Source organism: Mixophyes fleayi, chromosome 4 (assembly GCF_038048845.1).
Source record: "Mixophyes fleayi isolate aMixFle1 chromosome 4, aMixFle1.hap1, whole genome shotgun sequence".
Classification (NCBI taxonomy): Eukaryota; Metazoa; Chordata; class Amphibia; order Anura; family Limnodynastidae; genus Mixophyes; species Mixophyes fleayi.
This window is the reverse complement of record NC_134405.1, coordinates 139,664,424-139,688,254: the sequence shown is the minus strand read 5'-3', so window position 1 is coordinate 139,688,254 and position 23,831 is coordinate 139,664,424. Positions and strand designations below refer to the sequence as shown.

The 23,831-nt window shown below is 39.6% G+C and overlaps 1 protein-coding gene across 2 annotated transcripts in view; it reads right to left on the bottom strand.

Annotated features, from left to right (window-relative positions):
- DENND6B (DENN domain containing 6B) overlaps positions 1-23,474 on the bottom strand; it is a 47,980-nt gene extending 24,506 nt beyond the window's left edge. For both annotated transcript variants that reach the window (XM_075208498.1, XM_075208499.1), the window contains exons 1-11: positions 23,222-23,474; positions 22,746-22,784; positions 21,756-21,798; positions 20,196-20,305; positions 19,066-19,146; positions 18,067-18,172; positions 5,951-6,030; positions 4,864-4,923; positions 1,727-1,782; positions 817-939; positions 146-241 (exon numbers count right to left, since the gene is read on the bottom strand). In XM_075208498.1, the coding sequence (XP_075064599.1) occupies positions 146-241; positions 817-939; positions 1,727-1,782; positions 4,864-4,923; positions 5,951-6,030; positions 18,067-18,172; positions 19,066-19,146; positions 20,196-20,305; positions 21,756-21,798; positions 22,746-22,784; positions 23,222-23,380 (953 nt within the window). In that variant the 5' untranslated portion in view covers positions 23,381-23,474. The remainder of the gene's footprint in view (positions 1-145; positions 242-816; positions 940-1,726; positions 1,783-4,863; positions 4,924-5,950; positions 6,031-18,066; positions 18,173-19,065; positions 19,147-20,195; positions 20,306-21,755; positions 21,799-22,745; positions 22,785-23,221) is intronic.
- Positions 23,475-23,831: the final 357 nt, after the last annotated feature.

Sequence of the window (23,831 nt, the reverse complement as noted above, 5' to 3'; positions counted from 1 at the left end):
ACTCTCTCTCTTGGCGATATATTTTATCATTGTTCAGTATTCATGTAGACAAGTGTCTGTATTATATCAACTTTATGTGGGACTAAAAGACACATAACTAAATGGTTAGGCACTCATTGAGTGTTTGTGCTCATGGTATACTCACGCAGCCTGTGTTCTTGTTGTATATTCCTTGAATTCACTGTCATGGATAGTAAAATAAGGACGAAAATCTGAGCAGAACTTTAAAGGAGAAATGCATCTGCAAATACAACAAAACAAACTCTGATACAGGAAACAACAAGAGATAAACTCAAATTCTAGTGCATTAAGGCTGTACAGCATGTAGCAGGTAGTCTCTATCTGCTCATATCTTCCATTAACAGATCCATACATAATTAAATTGATAATTTCCGTCTCATATTTGTATCCAGACTTGTAATTTTTTTACCAGAGGCGTAACATGGCAAAGCTGTTCTTCATAGCACGTCCCTCTTCCCAAAAAGGGCATCACTGCGCTTGCACTAGCCCCTATGCATGCTCAGAAGAGCAGAGTGGGGGTCTTGGCAGAGTGGTCTGGCATCATCAGACCCCCGTCACCTTTGGACCCCATACCTGCTGTACTCCCTGTAGTGGCCACTGCTTTGTACCCTGAAATCTTGAAAAGTCTACAGAATTAATTAGCAAATGAACATAACTTTTATTGTTTTCCACATTTAAATGAATCTTGCATCTCTACTGTATATCACAACATTGTAGAATACTAGCACTAGAATTAACTGACAGTAATCAAGATAGCCACCACAATATGCTGCCATGGGGAAAACATGTCATTACCCAGTCAATGCCAGTACAATTTCAGAAGAAATGGTGGGTGAAGGGGCCATAATAACCAGCGGCTCTCCCAGCAATACCAACTCCCACAGCAACTGGAGGTTCATCAGAATGGACTGCAAGGACCTAGGCAGATACAAAGTACAAAGAGATTCTATGTTCTGCGGGAATAAAAATGGGGGAAGAAATTCTTCGAGTACCTGTGTAGAAAAAGTGGTGTTGCCCATAGCAGCCAGTCAGATGTTTTCTTTCCTATTCTAATCACAGTTATAATCTGATTGGTTTTTATGGGCAATCCTACGTTTTCCATACAATTACCTGCAGAATCATTGTGTTTGTATATGTACTGTATATGATAGATTTGATGTGACGAACAGAAAAACAAACATTTAAAAGTGAAACAAGCTTTATTTCTAAGCAGGTTATTCTTTATATATTTTTCTATAAATGGCCAACAGCACACATAGACAGAAATAATTATGCACAGAAACACTAATATCTTTGCATGTTCATTAATGTGTGTGAGAACTGGCGGAGAAAAACTAAAACGGGAGAGATAAAATAAAAACGGTTCTTTCGTTAAATTTAACATTCCCCTCTCATTCCCTTATGACTTGTCACCATAAAGGTCATTAGTTCTTTACTTTCACTTACCCATCCAACATATTCCAATGCAAAAAACAAGGAGTATAAAGCCCAATAGCTTAGTAATCATTACTCTGATTAATTAGAAACTCTACATCTCTGGCTAATAGCTGCTTTATAAAAATGACAAAGCATATACAAACAGTCTGTGCTGTGTACAGGCATTATGCAGACTATTCATCATATACATGTTAACTATATGTTCCAGACCTACATCTTGCTTAGATGAAGCTCAAATAATACTAGTTTTTAAATAAGCCTGTCTCACCTGAAAAGGTCCAACTCTTGGATACTGGAGATGTAACACGGGGGGTCCAGTCGGTCCTGCATAATACAGATGTACCATCACTATCTGAAAACACACACTAACGTATTTGGGCTCAAACAAATTATCGTTAAACATGGATTGTGACATTTGTTTGACTGTTCTTGTACCTCCTCTGTTTATTTAGGAGGGGCTTTCTATCTCAGGGCGGCAAGAGACAAATAATTCCCCTTTCTGCCAGACAGTACCATGGAATCCCTGTCATTGGTGCAGTGCAACTGTCCCGCATGCGGACTTGTGGTGGCAACTCTGCTAGAGAGCTGCAGGAGCTCTGTCTGACAGGATCCAACACACTGGTGGAAATGACAGCCATCTACTGTTTGGATGGCCGCAGCACTTGACCGATCCGTATTTGACTCTCATTTTAGTCAGTACATTAGATTCCTCGTCTCCTGAGGCTCTCCTACAGCAAGCGCAAGTAGTAAGGGGGCAGTACGGATGAATATGTGGGGTAGCTGCATGATGGAGGGACCTTGGCACAGATGCTCTAGTCTGTAGTATGGGGAGAATGTGCAAAATTCTTGCCAATGATGAAAAAAACTTATATTAATACACATATATTTGACTATATTTTTCTTGTGGCTGGGCCTGAGCTATTATTGTCTTCTCTTGACGTCACAGAATTTGAAGACCCAATTTAAATGGCATACTATACAATCATGCGCCTCAGGCTGTTGTCTGGCTTGTACGTAGCTGGGACCAACACAGATTTTTTGTGCGTTCAATGCATGCAATATGGAAGTTGGATGGAGGTAGCCGCAGGGTGTCCACATGTAGGTGGGATCTGACCACATGTGCCTATGTGAAAATGGACTATGTGCCAAAAGGTATTATAGTACAAACATGCTGTTACCATCCGTAGAGAATTGTCATTTTTGGCTCTGGTGAGTGTGCCCTACAAGAGATATGGCATCTGCTACCAATTATTGTATACATATATAAATATACACTGACGACATGTTCTATGAATACAGAGATTGCAGATCACATTGAACATTCTCAAACATAAAACTTCACACGATTTACTGATAGTAGTTACTACTACGGACCTGGCTAACCTACACATAGTATCATCATTAACCTGCAGCAGTAATGTGTTTTGGACTTCATAATATTTAATTATTGGCCCATTAGCACTACTATTAGTTAATGTTTGATCATGCTTTTTGGTGTGCAGATCACCTTTTGTAACTGCTGTAGCTGAATTAGTGCCTGTCTAAAAGAGTTTTTCTTGAACCTCATTCAAAAGTTATTTAATTATCATTAAATTTTGTATAGGTTTGGCAACATCTTGAAAAAGTAACCAAACCAAACCATGCAAATATTAGTCTTATCTCTCAAACCTTGAGCCAGATCTGGATTTGTAGAAACGCTGTATAGACCCAGGTCTGAGGTAGCCGAATAGCAGGGAGCAGGGGTAGAAGGCTGACCATTTTTTTAAAGTATGTCTCTTTACATAAAAGTAAATACAATATTATTATTTGGAGAATACATGTAATTATTTTATTTATATTTGTGGTGGTGCGGGAGCTTTTTGGTGATGAAAGGTTGAGGTGTTGGGTAAACAAAACAGCAAATGTGACATAGAGGGCATAACAAGTTAAATCCAGACCTGCCTTCAGTAGATAGTAAAAGGCAATTTAAGGGCCAATTCACTACAAACCATTAACACTACACCGTCATATACTCAGTGGCCAATTTAATAGGTACACTTGTACACCTGCTCGTTAATGCAGATATCTAATCAGACAATCATGTGGCAACAACTCAATGCAAACATGGTCAAGAGGTTCAGTTATTGTTCAGACCAATATCAGAATGGGGAAGAAATGTGATCTAAGTGACTTTGACCGTGGTATGATTGTTGGTGCCAAACTAGGGTGGTTTGAGTATGTCAGAAACTGTTAATCTCCTGGGAATTTCACACTTTCTAGAGTTTAAAGTTTTAGCATTGTTTCAATGCCACAGTCTGCCTGAGTATGGTTACTGACCATGTGCATCCCTTTATGACCACAGTCTACACATCTTATAATGGCTACTTCCAGTTAGACAACATGCCGTGCCGCAAAGAAAAACGTCATCTCAAGCTGGTTCCACAAACATGACAATGGGTTCACTGTACTACAGTAGCCGCCACAGTCACCAGATCTCAGTCCAATAGAGCACCATTTGGGATGTGGTGGAACAGGAGATTAGAAAGCATGAACGGGCAGCCAACAAATTTGCATCAACTACGTGGTATTATCATGTCAACATGGAACAGAATCTCTAAGGAATGTTCCAAGCATCTTGTTGCTTTCATGCCAAAAATAATTTAGACTGTTCAAGTACTATAATGATGTACCTGAGTATATACAGTAGTAAAAGATAAAACCTACATGCCACTGCAAAATGACAGACATTGACTTGACATTTTTCAGAGGTATCAAAATATTGCCATATTATATGCAATTGCTAGCACATCGAGACTATTACATACTGGTGTTACACACAATTTAAATAACAGCCTGTAAGGAAAAACACTGTTATCTTGGTTTAGAGATGATAATCACAATATCTAATCCACTCCATGATGACCGTCTGGGGCTAGTTTCACATTATGACATTTCTGCCAGTCTCTTTATCATAGTTGATCATCCCAGCCTTGCAAAGCCTTGTGTTGATTGCCTTTATTTTGCCAGATGACCCCACGTTCGTAGATCCCCAGTAACAAAGCCAGTCTATACATTTGGTGATGTTTACTTATTTTTTATTTTTTTACTGGGGAGGTTTATTTATTTATAATTTTTAAACAGTAAAGATATATGCTGATTGTGTTATCATGAGCACATATTTTAATAGAAGGCCACTGAGAGATATACCTCCCAAACCGTGTATCTGGAGATGTGTCATAGTCTAACTTAAGTTGATGATGATGATGACGACTGTCATATATTTACTCCAACTGCATCAGATACAATCAAAGCGATATGGACAACTCAAAATACAGACGTAAGATCACAGAATTGTAGCTTAGTCTAAATCCCCTTTATGTGTATTCAGGTAAACAAAAATGCAGTTTACATAACAAATCCACTCACCTTGTGATGATCAGTAATAGCGTTGGTTTCCATCAGATCAGTCTGGTTAGGAATTTTGACCTTGTAGAAACGTGACAGAAAAACAAGGGTATATAAAACTGGCTGACAGCTATGTATTTAAAGGGTTGTGACCTCAAGGTGTTTCATTATGCATTTTGCTTAGCACAGAGGAATTTATAGGCCAGACATTATATATATTTATATATAATTATTATTTAGTACCCTTTATTTATATAGCACTACCGCAATACTCATGTCTAACATGTATATGACAAGGTCATACAGACAAATACATGTTATCCCTATATACTGGCTCTGAGGTGTACATCTGGCTATACCACAAATGATGTCATTTATATCCCCTATCACTAGGCACTTTTCCCATGCTATTATATTATGAGAGGATTACCACACATCAATAAGACTGACAGGAAGGCTCTGGGAAGAGTCACCTTTAACGGAGGAAATCACCTGGGACAGAAGAATAGGGTCCCAGTGGAAGAATCTCAACTATTCAGGTATACGGGGTGGTTATTCATTTTTAAATGTAGTTTTTATATAGTAAAATGTCCAAATGAAAGAATTATCAATAGTTTTAACCCGTGGTCCTAAAATTATAATGTATAAATTTGCTTCTATGAAATATCTAAAAAAGTCATACAACAAGTATATCCTTTTTGACTCATTAAAATGGAACACGGCACTATGTAGAAGATTTGCTACGGGGGTTTATTGTGCGTTTTGCAAACCATCCAAACTGCATTGTTTATTTATTTCCTCAAGAAGGAGCAAAGAGCCTAAGGTGGAAGCAGAGATGGCGTGAAACCAACCGCAGGTTAGTAAATTTCTTCCTATGGATGTTCTACCACTAGCCAGTTGTGTAATGGGTTAAGTTACACAAACAATGGAATGTAAGTAACAAAAAAAAAGATTGGGAGTAAGAAATTTGACCAAACATTCTGACCTGTATTTTTAATATGCTAATTGTTGCATCCTATGATAGGAAACAATTTCATAATGGAGCAGAAACCAGCATGATAACATTGCTTAACTGACTTTATAGATAGACAGTCATGTGGCTTTGTACCTGCAGGACAAGTCCCATGATAGGTAAAGACAGAGAAAGTCCCGGCTCAGGGAATGGCCAGCGATCAATTTGATTACAAACTGGAGAATAAAAAAAAGACAATATACAAATTGATAATATTTATGCAATTAATTCTAAAATATTTTGTACAATGCACTAAACCTTAAATACAAGTTGTCACACAAAAATATAACTACTATTAACATTCACACACACATATTTTATATATATATATATATATATATATATATATATATATATATATAGATAGATAGATAGATAGATATATCTATGAAACAAGGAAGTTCGGGAATAAACTTTAGCAACAATTCGTAGTTTTAGACATTGTTCGCTTTCAAGCTTAAAATATAGTGGAAGAACGGAAACTTCTACAGGTCATTTCTCATACCAGCATATTGATGCTATGTTGACGCTGGAGGACGGCTCCTGACATCAGCTGACCTACAGATAAGCTTATGTAACACTGATATTGTTATGGGACTGTGATATTTTGCTGCAGTATTTTACCAACAGACAGGCCCGGCGCTCCCATTAGGCAAGGTTAGGCACTTGCCTAGGACGCCTGGCTCTGGAGGGCACCTGGAGGGCGCCACAGATTAAAAATCTCTTTAAAACTGTGCGGCGACCGCTGACCATACCTTTCACGGTCGCCGCACAGCTTCAGATACAACCACATGGAGGGGGGGGGGGGACTATTGATCATCACCACCGCCGCCTCTCTGCTCTGTCTCCTCCCCTCCACTCACTGACTGTCGGGCTGTGACATCATCATCACGGCCCGACAGTGTCAGTGAGTGGAGGGGAGCAGACGGAGCAGAGAGGAGGCAAGTTAAGGTAAGAAAAGACGGGGGGGGCGCCGATTCTGAAAATGGGGCGGGGGTGCGGGGTGGGGGGGCGCCGATTTTGAAAATGTGCCTAGGGCGCCATGGTCCCTAGCAGCGGCCCTGCCAACAGATAAGCCTCTATCATTTGTCCAAATGTGAGTGTGATTTTATTGGATTAATAAAACCCTGTTAAAACATACTACACCATATGTGGTTTCTCTGTTTTACCCATAAGTGCAGAGGGATCTTAATGAAGACCAACAACAAGAAATCCAGATAAGCTTATCTTTTTACATTTCTGGTACGCTTACTCACCATTGGTGTGTGCAGTGAGGTGGTGGGATCCACAGTGGTTATATATTTTATTACGATAACACACTATGGGGCATATTCAATTCTCGGCTGAAACGCCGAAAATCTCATTATTACGGTAGTCGTGCGCGGAAAAACAGTTAATACGGTAATTTACTCGCTGAATTTCAGCTCGCAGCTCCCTGAGCCGCGAGCTGAAATCCAGCTACATTTTACCGTAATTAACTGTACTAGTTTTTCCGCGGCGCGGAAAACTAACAATTGAATATGCCCCTATGTGTGATTTGTTTCTGTCTCCCTGATTTATAAGTTGAGTCCAAACGTCTGAGGAACAGACTGGATCGGACCTGCATAACTGATTTGCTGATGTGCGCATATTCCTTCGTACAGTTGGTACGCTTATAGGAACATTATTCAGGATTTACACACTATTAGGCGCCTATCCTTTGTTTTATACATTGATTAGAATTACTGGACTTACCACCCTTTTTGGGAGTGAGGCAGTCACCTGTACATGTGGAGTGTTTTTTATATTTCATATTTTTTTATGATTTTTATTTATTGGGTATATTATATGTATCTATAACCAGATATCAAGTGGAGCACCAATTGTGTCTGTTAGTGGTTTTACATATACATTTATATATACATTTATAATATATATATATATATATATATATATATATATATATATATTTATATATATATATATATATATATATATATATATATATAAATATATGTGTGTCTGTGTGTGTGTGCGCTGAAATAATATGGCGAGCCAGTTTGTTCTGGTGTCTGGTGTCCGAGGGGAATTCCAGGGGCAGAAGGAAGAATTTTGATTCAAGTGGGAAGTTAACTTGAATTATGGATTCCAGAAGGGATTTAACATCCTGCCAAAACGGGATTAGTTTCGGGCAATGCCACTATATACAGTGAAACATGACTACATCAGAGCATGAATGCTAGCATCTGTCAGAGGAGTCGGAGAGCATTTTATGGAGGCGCGTGGAGACATAATACCACAATTGAGCTAGAGGCGGCGCTGTCCTGAATTTTAGTCCAGTTGTCATCGTCAAAAGGGTCTTCTAGGTCTCAAGCTATTATCATGGGGGTCCTGGGAGGGTGCAGTCGATGAGGTCAATTCAGAGTAAATAGTTGAGAAAAGATCGGGCGTGGATGCTCTGCGCAGGCACAATGTCTCAATGGTGTTGAGTGGGCGGGAGGTAAGCTGGGATTTAGTCATAGTGTGTAGATTGTGTATCTGTAGGTATTGATGGAATGACTGTGTGGGAATTTCAATTGCCATTTGGATGTCAGAGAATTGGGAAAATGTGATGCTACGAGAGAGAGCATCCAGATACCTGACACCTCGAGTGTGCCAAGAGAAAAAGGTGGTGGGTAGTAAGCCTGGTGGGAACTCAGATGAATGAAAGAGATGGACTACTAGAGATAGATGCGGTGAAAAGCCATATAGTTTGGAGGTATAGTCCCAAATAGCCAGGGAGAGACCAAGGGATGAGCCAGAACCTTTTTTGGGCGACGAGCCTTTTGGTGCTAGAGGAGAGAAGCAGGGGTAAGCAGACCCAGACCCCCGGCCTCGAGAGATACCCAAACCCGAGAGCATGTAGGACCATTCCATAACATACTTTGAGGGAGCTGGGCTGAAAGATAGTTGCTTTTAAAATTTGAAATGCCGAGACCACCACCCTGCGTGGCCGCTTGCCCGCCTAAATAAATTTGGATGTTTCATATTGGAGAAATTTAAAGATCTAGGGAGGTATTCGGATGGACAGGGACTAGAAGAGATAATGCTCTAACGTACGTATATTAACCATTCTTTGCTATATGGGTCAGTAGTCTTTAGGTCATCTATATATCCCCTACATGAGACACACTGTATAAAGGTTATTCCTCCCTATCGAGCTTCCTTTTATTCACCCCCTTTTTATATTCACATGCAATAGTATGGTTCATTCAAATTGATTTTTTCCTTTATATTAGTAACTTTTACATTAGTTATTTTAACAACAATTCTTTTTATTTAACAGCTATAGCTCAGCAGGTCAAGACACAGGTGCTTCACTAGACATCTTAGGTTCTAGTCCTTAATGGGCTAGAGATTTTTTTTCCCTCCGCTTACGTGTTTTTATTTTTATTTACTCCATAATTATTATTTTTTACCCATTTTTTTATTTCTTTTATTTAAAATTTTTGAGTGTGGTTAAAATGACTCTTCCCTAGCCTACATTAAAAGTTAAGGATGGGTTTATAACCCTATATGTGAGAGTTTTCTATGGATGGTTAATTTGGGCATCAGAAGGGCTGAATGTAAAATATATAATTCTGTTATAGATATGATGTCAATGAATTTTAAAAACAAGATCTATGCGATATGAACTTATTCCTCTCCAATAGAGAATAATAAACAGATTGGTCTTACTATTTCTCTTACATCCTTCTTTTAGCAAGCCACTCTGAATGAGCGGTAGCTCAGCATGATGTGATGCAGATGCTCTAACGAGACAGACAGGGTTCGAGCCCTTAACAGGGTTAAATGATTATTTATATATTTTTTGCATTTCTTCACTTCCTCCTCCTCATCTTTTGATTAATATATAACCGGAGAATATATATTTCTTTATGATTATTTTGGAGTAAATAGAGAGATTTATTTGATAATTTTGAGAGGAGTAAGAATTATCTGTATGTACTCCTGGGATTAATTGAGAGAGATACTTTTTTGTAGAGATGAGCGGGCTCGGATTCCGCTAATCCGAGCCCACCCGAACAGTGCGGATCCGAACGGGATCCGAGCACTGTTCGGATATTTCCGGCGGGCAAAAAATTGAAAACGAGGCTCTGTCGTCCAAGTCTCGCGTCGAATCTCGCGAGGGGTGGGAGGGAGGGCCCAGAACAATTCCATCTTGTACCTCTTTTTTTGGCATTATGTGCTCAAGCTACCTCGGTGCAACCTTTTGGCCTAAAAACAATATTGTGAGGTGTTCAGAATAGACTGGAAATTAGTGGAAATGATTGTTATTGAATGTTATTGAGGTTAATAATAGCGTAGGAGTGGAAGAAAAAAACACAAAACTGGTTTTTAGCACTTTTTATGCTTTTATAAAAATAAATCAGAACCAAAACCTTTTGTCGGATGTTTTGGCAAAACAAATCAGAACCCAAAACCCAAAACACTAAAAGTGGCCGGTGCACACCCTTAACTTTTTGTATGTCTAAGTGATGTTATGCTTCTCTTCATCCTAATATAGTTTTATTTTTCCTTTTTATTATGTATTATGACATATTGTATGCTTCTAAGTTTTATTTATTGGTTCAATCTATCCATTTTTTGTAAATGACGAATTTATAGATTACTCTGCTGGAGTGACACTAAAGATCTCAGATGTTTTTAATTAGCACTGATATTCACACCAATCACAAGTGGAACAATGGTATAAATAGACACAAAGGACAGACAATTAATCATCTTTGAAAAAGTCAGCCCAGAGCAGACAAAACGCGTGAGGTGTTAGCAGGGCCGGATTAAGGGAAGGGAGGCCCCCGGGCTAAGGGTACTGTGAGAGCCCCCCTTCCCCATGAGCTCCCCCCACCTGTGAGCTTACCTCCTTCCTTTGTTCCACTCCCTGTAGTGCTTAAGTATTACAGTGACAGCAGGCAGCTAACAGCATAACATTTGCTGTTAGCTGCCTGTCATTCTCATTGTACAGGTGACAGTCGGAGCCGGGGGCAGGGACGCCCCCAATCCGATGAATGCTGGCGGGCCCCCCAGCTGCCTGAGGCCCCTGGGCTGTAGCCCCTTTAGCCCTATTGTTAATCCGGCTCTGGGTGTCAGTTGATTTTTATTGAATGTCTGGAAAAAGCAGATATTCTTAGAGCATCAAATTGGATCTTATGCACATTTGGAACTCACAATTCTTTTCAAGTAAGCTATTTAACCTGTCTCCACCCATTCAAACAAAAACACACCTGATTGGGACTACAAACACCTCTTCCAGCTGTTGGAACTTAACAGGGGAAAGATCGGGGGGGAAGTTGACATGAAAGAGCTGGTGATGATTAGTCAGGTACCCACCCAAATGCTTGAGTTTCTGTGTATGCCATGTAAATGGAAATGTAAGTTCTAAGAGTCCAGAGTTTCGGTCTTGTCTGGATTTATCTTGTATCCTGAGTATCCTGAGGCCGTAAGTGTCCAGTTCAGATAAAAAGGTAAGTAGAGAGGTGGCCGGGTGAGATATGCTTATCAAAACATCGTCCACATATAAAGCCAACTTATTTTTAGTGGAGCCTCCCCTGATGCCACAGATGACTTTGTTGGCGCATATGCTGGTGGCCAGCAATTCAATTATAAGGGCAAAGATAAGTGGGGAGAGGGGGGCATCCTTGACATGTGCCGTTAGCAATATTTTTTTTTTTTTTAAATCAGGTAAAATTTTATTGCATTTTACTTTTTTTTTTTTTTACATTCTAAACAACAAAAAAGCCCATAACATTGGACTTAATCCCTAATTATAACCCACACAGTGTTACAGGTATTATCAAGTAATCATACACAATAGTATCACAAAATAAAAAACATTGACATTCAGATATACAAGCCAAGGTATGCAAATCCTCCACAATTTCAAGATGCAATGAAATAATATTACAGTTTTGATAATACAGAATATAATCGTTGACCTTAATGACTCAACAATAGGCGGCTGGACGTCTGCCCCGAGCATTCATTAGGAGAGCTCCACCTCCCTCAACCCTTCCGTAACATATGGCGATATCCTCCACCTATACCATATTCTTTCATACTTATCCACTAGGTTCCTGCTGGTGTACATGAACCTTTCATGGCCGACTGTATCGTTAACAAGGTCGATCCAGCTACTCAAAGTCGGGCCTTCAGGTGCCATCCATTTTCTAGCTATCACCACCTTTGCCAACATAAGTAACGTGTTGATAAGCAGTCTAATAAGTCTACGGGTTTTTTTGTTTAAGCCCAAACCGAATATAGAGAGTTTTGGAGTCAAGGCCACCACTCCCACCTCCAATCTTTTAATACAATCCTCCACCTCTCCCCAAAAGGATGAAACCAGCGGACATTCCCAGAGCATATGCCAAAAATCTCCTTTTTCACTCTTACACTTGGGACACAACACCCTCTGACCCCCACTAAACTTAGAAAGCTGAAGAGGGGTGAGATACGCTCTGTGTAACAGAAAAAACTGGACCTGGTGAAATCTGACTGATGCAGTGATCTCTTTCGGGCTACACAACACCATATCCCATGCTTTGTCACTAAGTCTCCCCAAATCCCCCTCCCACCTGCATCGCAGCTCCGGCAAGCCCCCTTCACCAGATTCTTCCACCAGTATTGAATACAAAAAAGAGATTTGCCGTCTTTGGCCCAACCTTGACAGTTGCACCCTTAAGGAGTCTGCACTAAAGCTTGGGGCAGCTCCCCGAAACTGCGAGGCCAGAGCATGTCTTAACTGCAAGTATCTATAAAAGTAACCCCTAGGTAGCTCATATAACCTCTGAAGTTGCTCAAATGAATATAATACCCCATTTTCATACAGTTGCCCAATCTGTATTATATTGTAGATTCGCCAGGCTCCAGCTCCCTCCATCCTAATCAATTCTCCAAAATCCAAGTTATCCCAGAGTGGAGTGCACGGATCTAAATCCAATCCACCCCCAATCTGGGCTGACAGTCGCCAAACCTTCATGGCCTGAATTAACAAGGGGGTTCCCTCCCAACCTTTCTTCCAGCCAGAAGAAACTGCACACGTGTATGATTAGATCCTGTCTCAGAGACTAAAAAGTCATGCAAGTCTACACCCAACCGCGACCGGGACCATACCTCAATATGCGTTAACTGGGAAGCAAAATAATAAAACCGTAGATTCGGCAAAGCCAAACCCCCCGACCCTCGAGAACGATATAAAGTAGTAAGCTTAACTCTTGCTCTCCTGCCTGCCCACACCAAAGAAGCCATGAGACGTTCAATGTATCGAAATGTGCTATGAGGAATATACACTGACTGCTGCAAAACATACAAAAACTATGGTTGGATTATCATTTTGACCAGATTAATTCTACCTGTGACCGACAGTGGCAGCTGCTTCCATACCCCAATCTGGCTCCTAAGATAATCAATCTGAGGTTGGACATTATGCTGGATATATTGACCCATATTACTAGAAATCCAGATACCAAGATATTTAAATACCGGGATCCATTTAAGAGAAGTCTGCAAAACTTGACCCATAGGGCAAGCACCCTTAATCGGAGTTACATTGGATTTGTCCCAATTAATCAAAAGCCCCGAGTACCTGCCAAACACTGAGACCACACTAAGTAAAGTTGGCAGCGATTTATCAGGATATGACAAAAAGAGCAGCATATCATCTGCATAAAGGGCAATCTTGTCCGTCCAGCAGCCCATCCTCAGTCCAGTAATATCTGACTGCATTCTAATCATACATGCCAACGGCTCTATGGCCAAGGCAAATAGAGTGGGGGACAAAGGGCACCCCTGTCTGGTACCTCTGTCCATAACAAATTGATGGGACACGAAGCCATTTACACAGACTCTAGCTGTAGGGGAGGAGTATAACAGTCGAACCCATTGAATAAAAACCGGTCCAAACCCAAATTTCAACAGCACTGCCCACAGATACCTCCACTCCACAGAGTCAAAGGCCCTAGCAGCATCCAACGACACCACCACCACCTCCTCCTCCACAGGGTGGGGCAACTGCAGATGGCAAAAAAGCCTACGCAGATTTATAGCCGTAGATTTCCCCGGCATAAAACCAGTTTGGTCAGGATGTACAAATATCACTAATTACCCGATTTAAACGTGTCGCCAAAATTTTTGCCAAAATCTTAATATCCGTTGTCAATAGCGATATAGGTCTGTATGATTCTGGAAACAAGGGATCCTTTCCCGATTTAGGGATAAGAACTATAAGGGCTTCAGACATAGACGGAGACACACATCCCTGATCTCTAAAGCTTGTAAACATATCTTTCAAGCGAGGCACAAAGAACCCCAAATGCTTCTTATATAACTCTATTGGTATCCCATCTATGCCCGGAGCCCTGCCATTTGGAAACGAGGCTATCGCAGCTACAATCTCCTCATCAGTAATTGACAGGTCCAAACTTTCTCTACTGTCTGCGCTCAATTCAGGTAAGGAAATAGCCACCAAATACGTGTCTAAATCAAAGTCTGGGTACTCAGCTCTTGACGCATAAGCATCTTTGAAATACACATAAAAAACATCACTGATCTCTTCAGTCAAGGTATGTACAACACCCAAAGTATCTGTAATCCCCGCCACTACAGCCGCCGCTCTTTCCGACCTAGCTAAATAAGCTAAAAACCTACCACACTTATCCGCTTCAAAGTATTGAGTATGTTTAGCAAATAGCAACTTACGTCTTGACTTATCTAATAAATAGTCTGACCATTCTCTCTGTACCGCTAACCAAGCCATCCTATCAGAAGCCACACGAGAAGAGAGATACACCTCCTCTAACCGCACAACCTATTTTTACAATTTATCACCTCTCAACCTAGACTCTCTTTTGAAACAGTTAATACTTCTAATTAAGGAACCTCTTAAAAAAGCCTTGAATGAATCCCATACAAGAGGTGGGGCAGCTGTGTCTACATTGGTAGCAAAATACTCTTCCCATTGGGACTCCGAGGTATTTCCATCCTGCAATAGTGTCAACCAAAAGGGGTTAAGCCTCCAAAATACCTGACCTCTAGAAACATTAAGTTTAACTGTCAATACCAACGGAGAATGATCTGAAATTCCCCTTGGTAAATATGCAGCATCCGAGACAGCCGGCACTAATTCCCCTGATACAAGCCCTAAATCAATTCGGGAGAAAGCCCTATATGAAGTGGAGTAGCAAGAGAAACAGACCTCCCCCGGATGTCTCAGACGCCACACATCCACCAAACCCATCTCTTCCAATGCCGTTAGCAATATTTAATGTTCGGGAGATAAGGTCATTAGCCGAAAAGGTGCCAGAGGGGGAACCAGTAGACAGCCATCATGCCCGTCAAAAACCTTCCAGCGAAGCCCATCGATCCAAGCACCCTGCTCATGAATGGCCAGGAGATGCAATCAAACGCTTTTTCGGTGTCTAGCGCCATTATTAGAGTACGGATTTTGCCGCCATCGATGGAGTGGATCAGATTAATGGTCCTCCTGGTGCTGTCAGGGACCTGTCTCCCTGGTATGAATTCGACTTGGTCGTGGTGGATAAGGGTTGGAAGTAGGGGATTGAGCCTGGTGGCCAGGATTTTAGCATAAATTTTTAAATATATGTTAAGTAAGAGGATGGGTCTGTAGCCCGAGCAATGCATGTGGTCTTTCCTGGGTTTCGGGATGACAGTTATGTTGGCAAGGGTAGTGGCTGGGTCAAAGATTGCCCCCTCCAGGATTTGATTGAAGAAAGCCGTCAGTTGTGGAGTGAGGACCGCGGCAAACTTTTCAGAATATTGGGGCGTAAAGCCGTCTGTCCCAGGGGCCAAGAAGGATTTAAGGGATTTTATAACTACTGTGACTTACAAGGTAAAGTTCGCATTTAAATGGGAAAGCTGAGGCTAGGTGAGTGCAGGGAAAGGGGTGTCAGCTAATATGACTCCAAGTCTATGACTATGTCTGACAGTAGGCCTCTCTAGGGCAAAGGGTCAGGAAGGTTATATAGAGAGGCGTAAAATTACGTGAACTTATTAACAAGGTGTCAACAAACCTTAATTTCCATGGACAGTCTCAAGTTTTAACGATTGGTCCCTGGACATTTTTGTTCCTGGAAATGTCCCAATTTTTTTTAGTAATCATCAACTGCACATTACAATTCCTCTTATTCTGTGTTATTAGATACAATTATCATGATCTGTTGTCATTCATTATGTTTTTTAAGTTAATATTTTAAGAAGTGTAATATTTAAAATATAATCCAAACAACACTGTGACCGATTTAATTGAATATTTTTCAATGAAGAATGTAGTGCACCAAGTTCCATTAAGACCAGTGGTGGGCAACAGACAGCCGACTTCCACGTTATGTGACCGCCTCTACACAGTGCAAGGAGGTAACGCGGCATATCTGGAGGAAGAGGGAATGCACTGTGTACTCCCTCCTTCCTCTCTGTGCCCCCTTAGAAAGAGCTACTTCATGTGCCCCTCACTTATTTAGACAGTAATGAGTGTGATGAGAAGTACCTTTTTTTGGTTAAACAGATCCATTTATAAGCTAAAAAATCCACTAGTCCATCTGGCAGATCCCACAAATCCCACAAAACTTCATTCACTGTAAATTGCCATTTCATATAAATGGCAAGTTTACATAGGAAAATTAGAGATATCACTGCAGTGTATTTGAAGCAGGGCCACCTTACTTTACTGTGAGCCACCAACCATGAAAATCTTCACTAGTGAGATTGTGAATCAACAGATAGCATCAGCAACACCGAGTAAGCCACCAGTAGTAGAGATGCCCAGTAATATGTAGAGAAGGATTATAATGCCTATGTAGTAGTAGTAATATCCAGTAATAAGACATCAGTAAAAGTAATACCCAATACAATTGAAGCAGTAATAATCCAATAATACTATATCCACCAGTATTCATCCCTGACAACATCTCGCTTATTTTCAAATCTAGCCAGTTGCTTTGCATGTAGTGATGCTCACTGTTCAACAACTCGTACCCAACAGCATTTTCCCAACGTTATGTCAAGTAAAGAGACATACCTCCAACAGCACACAAATCAGGATGTCTGTGTATGGACATTCTAACTTGCGTCATTCAGAACATAAATACAGACATAAATTAAAATCATAAAAATAGACTTTTGTACTACTGCTTCTCTGCTGCTGTGATGCCCTAGTCCACAGGTGGAACATTGAAGGGCACCTTCTGTATTTTTCGGTGGTTGCTTGAATATGACACTCAGTTTCCCGGTCTGAACTGTTTTTACCTCCTATCTCCAGGATTTATTAAGACCAGAATACAGGGAGTTACATTTCTTTCAACACGCTGCACAAGCGCCAGCATAGAGCAGCTTAGCATACACTTTGTACCTCCCCTCTACCACTGTGTAAAGCAATGGACTGCCTTGCTGCTAAGGGAAGCAGCGCAGGTACCATAACAACCAGGGTAGAGACAGTTTCCAGCACTGGATGCAGTTGTAAAGTGGACTTAAGCAGGCAATTGGAGTCCATTGTGCAAGCACTGCTATTTACCAATTTATGGAGGGGGCTGTTCTCTACACTGTTTGATAAGACACACCCAATGTACTTTCCTTATAGCACACAGAGTTGGAGTAAACTCGAGCACAGTGGTGAGTACCACTGGGGGTTGTGGGAGTCTCAGCATTTTATAGTGTCCACTAAAGATTGGGCTCTGCATTGTACTCTAACCAATAGAGATTGAGATCTGCACAATACAGTCTGGGGTCTATATTGTAAAGTAGTCACCAGAATGTGCACTGCATTATGCACTGGTTTCAACAATAGAGTCTGCATTGCACAGTGGTCACTAGAATACTCTCTGAATTATACCAAGTTTACTGTAATGCTCTCTGTACTTGGTCACTCTTGACTCACTGTAAACCCAAAAGGAGCTTCACTGTGCATTTGCCACCCCTTGTGCATCCTCTGGACTAGTTGAACATGTATCATCTCCTCCCTAAATTTTGCATCATCCTCCAACCTCCTGGGAGCTCACTGTTTTTCTGTCCTCCAGTGGTAACTATTACTAACTATCCACATCTGTTTGCATAACATAAGGCAGTAGCTTTTAATTCTTCCACAAAACTGAAATAGACTTATAAATTAAATTTCTGCATATAATATGTACAATAATTCATTAAAGAGAGGTTTAGTCATGTTACCATTCTCTGTTTCACATTCTTACCTGCTTCCAGACAGGGCTCCAGTTTGTTGAAGTATTCAGGCGCTATGAGTTGCAAGAGGGTGTGAAACAGGTTGGTATATGGTAAGCTGGAGAGAAGAACTAGAGACTGGATAGGGAACAGACAGACAAACATGTATGCAGTTAATTAGGGTGGTAGAAACTGGATGAGATGTGCTGTTCGTAAATTTGAAATAGTAACACCCACATGAATATAATATACCCGACCACTTCATTTAAAGTTATTTTATATTTCACATTTTTAAATCTATGTGAAAGTAAAAAAGTAATTTTTAAAGGAAGACCTCATTAATTATTTTGCCACTATATGCTTTAAAATTATCTATTTTGATCCTTTTTATGATTAATGCTAGTCTTATTTTTTTTTACTGGTATTAATTGATTCCTTTCATGGTGCAACCATGAACATTGTGCTTTATATACTTTACATCATCACTTTTTGATAATTGGCAACTCTGAAATATGAATAGATATGAGCAATTCAGTGCTCTTACATATATAGTTAACATTACATATACATAAAAGCAAACTGTATCTATTATGCAATGTATTGTGTAAGTTTAATTATAATTGAACTTTGTTGTGTATTTGATTAGCCAAAATATATATTTAACTGCATGTAATTTTATTATGATGCACCTCCTCTTTTTGTTGTTACTGTTGTCACTAAGGAGTTTAATTTAGATCAGGACTGTCCAACTCAGTCCTCAAATCCAGAATCCATTCAGAGATTAAGGGTTTCAGTAATTAAAGGGGGCTATCCAGTTAAAGTTTTACATGCTTTAGTGGTCCCCTAGCTAATTACTAAATGTTAATCTCTGATTTCTCCAGAGTCAACCGCTTGATAAATTGTGCAGATTGTTGAGATGATCATTCTCCGGAGAAAACAACCGCTTTCTCTGGGTTTATGGCTGATCGTACGCTCATAAATACAGGGGTTTTGATATTTTAGTTTCCTTTAGTTTTTAGATAGACACTTACCTTCTGGAAGTATCCTCTCTTCACAGAGCTGTCTCTCACCTGCCGGAAATATACATACCCATAATAATGGGCAGCATCCCTCTGTAGGGGTGTAAGCCAAAGAACAGTATATTAATACCTGAATAAAATACATAGGTAGCCTAGGAATTACATGGTACCATGGTTGATATTAATGATAGTGTTGCCAGGTCAGTTATTTACACCCAAGCACATGTGGAACACATAGTCCCTTTGAAGGCACTGAAGTTAATTAAGATGAATAGTCTATGGCTATGTTGTTACTCGAATGCTGCTAATATCTGATTTTACTGTAAAGCAACATGTGTCATATGTGGTTTTAAATGACTTTCCTGAGAACAGAACACTAATTTATGACACTAAGCCATTAGAAAACTAATAATTTCCTTCTTTGAAATCAGCTATTTTTTTATAGTTAAAGGACCACCATACTTAAAATACAAATTGCCTCACATAAAGCTAATAATACCATTCACGGCGATATTTCACAGCAGAGCGAGGGCGCAGTGCGCTGTAAAAATAAGTGCGTTGTGGGCCATTTGTGACAGGATTTGTTGCGGTTGGCACTGCTGTTTTCATTCCGGACATTATACATTGTGCTGAATACGGTATTCCTGAGGCTGGCTGCTCGGCAGCATGATCATCTGAGAGACAGAGAGACTCTGCCACTTTCATCTGGTGATATGATCTTGTGCGCCCAGTACAAGGCAGGGACTTGTACATTGCAATTTTCTATACATAATACATTTATAATGAATAGTAAAAAACAGATTACAGCACAGGAAACTGAAATCAGGACAAGTACAGAAATGACATACATCACCTTCATCATTAATTTATAGGACACCACAGATTCAGTAGCGCTGGACAAACATTACAGAAATGACATACATGACCATTATCATTCATCATTTATTTATAGGGTGCCACAGATTCAGTAGTGCCAGACAACCATTACAGAAATTACATACATGAATACAATAAGCATGAACAGAAGCATGAAAACAGTTGTATAATCATCAGTAGAACAGTATAATCAGTAATAAAAGGCCCCCTCAACAGAACCAATTTACTGGCACTGGTATCCCTCCATTCAATTCCTTCTGGAATACCTGCAGAGTAACAGGGGCATCTCGATTATATTTTTCATCCTCTTGAATTAAGCTTCTATGTCCTGCTGAGCGACGCATACGAAAGGTAAACTGTGTGTCACCCAGACAACCTGCAACACAGAAACAAAAAAAAAAAAAGTCAACAATTTAGGAATTATGGAAATTTCTACAAGACAGATGAATACTGGTCTGCCACGAGTCAGCTACAGCTCAATCTTTTTATATAGGTCACCAGCTCCTCCCTTCAACAAGGTGTTTCACAGAATAGAATAAGAGCAAGATAGCCAGCAGATTATTACCCATCTCTGGATCAATTTCCAACTCGCGTATATAAAGTCATCTGAAGATGTCTTATCACAGATTATGACTGAATAAAGTGATTCAAAATACTTTATTTTATTAAAAGATATAAAGTCAGAAATGTGAAATCCTACTTTGAGCCAATGTGTAACTAGTATACAACAAATAAAAAAAAAGTTAAATAATAAAGGATTGAACAGAACAAATTATTCCTTCAATATTAGCCTATATTGGATAGTAACCAACAGGATACAGTATCATTCTTGTTACAAACACTAGCAACACACATAACTAAGGTACTGTCAATTCATAGCTTCCATTAAAATATAATCCGACTGAAAGACATTTAGCCATAATTCATTGATTGGAAATTAGATAATCATAATGCACTAAACCATTCTAGCCAATCATATACAGACTGTTACCAAATATCAAGTCTAAAATACAATGGAGTCAGAGTACATCCACATGTGCTATATATGGCCATTGGAATCAGAGCTAATTGCAAAATGTTAATTTCCTGCATCATCTCAACTTTGAATCAGGATTATAGGGACAGAGACAAAGAGGAAAAAGAATGCAAGACTTGTAAATATAAGTTCTTGTTTATTTCATGGGTAGAGGAAAAGTGTTCTTAGAAAACTGTGAAGTAAAAGTGGAGTATAATTGCTACAAATGTTCTTTATCAATGATAGGCCTATCTACCAAACAAAATATTTCCTGAGGTGTATTGTTGAATAGCCTTAGCATGTCTTAGATTGACTGGTATAGGAGATTGCCATTTTCCTTTATTCAATATATTGTAAATAAAAAAGGTAATCAAATAAATTGCCCAACCTGTGGTCACACATTTCATGTTAGCTCGAATATCATTAATAATCTCTTGAGTGCAGAGGAAAAAATGTCTTTTTTGCTTAAACAATGTGATACACCACAGTTTTCATGTAATTTCTTTACATTAATTAAATACTTCTGGTAGAGCACAATAATGTCTAGTCTTTTTGTTAAAATAGGACTTGTGACTAAACCCTTATTATAGTTTCCTCCCTATCCAAGCCGTGTCAGGTGATTGCCTAGGTGTCTATAGCTGCTATTGTCGTTGGTGAGTGCAGAGGGTCAATGCATTTAGTTGACATATTTTTACACATTATTAGGCTTCAGTAATATGAATTGAAAACAAATTGTTTATACTTTCAATGTATTTTGTGACAAATGTACCATTTGTAGTAGTTATTGTTTCTCTATAAAGGAACGACCTACCTGAATATGAGTCTGGAAAGGACAGATAGCAGATGCTGGTTTTCTGTAACACACAAGGAAAGAAAAGAGATAACAAAGAAACATAAATAATTAGACAACAAATCAATTATCTGAAAGTTATATTCACACAATGTTTTACATATGCATGCAAGCCATACAAGCCAGGTAGTTATATGTGTGGCTATGCAGTTTACATAAAGCCTGCAACAAGAACATGCTAAGATGTCCTAGCAAATCCCTAAAGTAGGATAGATCCTTTAAAGGCCATAGTTGCTAAATTATCAATTACAATTAACATCCAATCTAAATGATATACACCAGGGGTGGGCAACCTTTTTCTATCGGTGCAAATTGAAGTGTTAATAATTCTGTGTTGCAGCTCTAAATTAACGCATCTAGCTGCAATCCACTAATGTGTCATTTGTGGGTAGTTATCTTGTAAATTGCTTCTACACTGACAACTAGTAATTAACTGAGTCTCAGAACTAGTGTTCATACATACTATCAATACTAATTCTATCGTTTCATTCCATTTATTAAACAGCACAGAAATAGCACTGTATGACTATACCCTATGACATCTACTTACCATTTCATAGAAACAAATGTAAAGTGAAATTGTATTCTCTATACATAACATTTGATTGTATTTAAACACTTATTTTAATACATGTTAATATAAACTGGATGCATATAACACAAGTTCCCGAAGACTACAGTGCATCCAGCATATAGAAATAAAGATATATTTATTTTATTTAAAAATAGGGACATGTCTAGTGATAAAATCTCACTAGGACAAAGCACAATAAAGACAGTAACTTGGTAAGAGACTGATGGTGACTAGTTTCTTAGCTGGAACTTTAGCACTAAATGTAAAGCATATTCATATACTTGAGCTTGTTTCTACATTTCCCCTGGGGTTGTTGTATGCTTGTTTTTACATGTTTACTTTGATTGTTATCTTTGGCAATCAGTGCTGCAGATTACCTCTTTTTCTGTTATCTGGGTGTTGTGGGGATAAACCAGCTGCAAAAGAGAGAAACAAAATATGAGTTACAAGAGTTCGGTAACTTATGACTCCAGCTGTTTGGACATATACAGTTCCACAACAGCTGTCCTGGAATGTTGTGATATCTAGTTCAACGTGTGGAAAGACACAGATTGCCTGAACATGTGATGTTAGGCATGTTCACCACGATGGCTCCAACCCTCCACATAACCTTCATCCTGTGTTCTTGTCTCTTCCTCCATTTTATCTGCTCTTTAAAACAGGCCCCTGCTCTCTCTGCTGGTATCACTACCGTCTTCTCAAGATGCTTTACGTTGTCTCCCCAACTCTTTATCACCCATCACCACCCGACCTTGTAATTGGCTCTTCCTGTCCTAATTGCTCCCCGCAAGTCATAGACGTAATAAAACGATTTTCTTATTCCCCTTTCCTTTCTCCATACCGCTCCCATTACCTCCATAGCTTGCCCCAGCTCCAGGTCGAAGGTAACTACGCACACACCGTCCAGCCACGCCGAGAAGCACTCCCAGGGGAGACGGCTTCCTCTCGGGCTTTCGGGTCCCTCCATAATTTCTCTCGGTGTCCCTTTTCCACAGAGATCAGCGCCGAGCATCCTCCTGTGTTTCCATGGAGACCGGACCCACCCTGGACCACAGATCTCAGGCCCCGAGTGTGCTACAGCTCTACACGGCTAGGGGGTGCTTGTGGAACAATCATCCTGCTACCATATTACTCACTGCCTGGCAAAATTACAGTGACAAGGTACTGTTATTATTACTGCAGTATCAAAGCTAATTGTTTGTGTTCACCTACACAGGTATACTTACGTTTTACTAAATACCCAATCATGTTGTGTTTTCTAGAATAAATGTGGTCAATAGCATTTTGTAAAAGGGTATGCTTTTAAACAATGTTTAATTATTAAACAAAACAACAACGTTGTATGCAGACTCATTATTATGTTCATTTATTTTTTATAAAGCTCCAAATATATTTAATAGCACTTTACAGTATTGCTATAGAATTGGACAGATTACATGCAAATGAACTTACAGATAGACTGG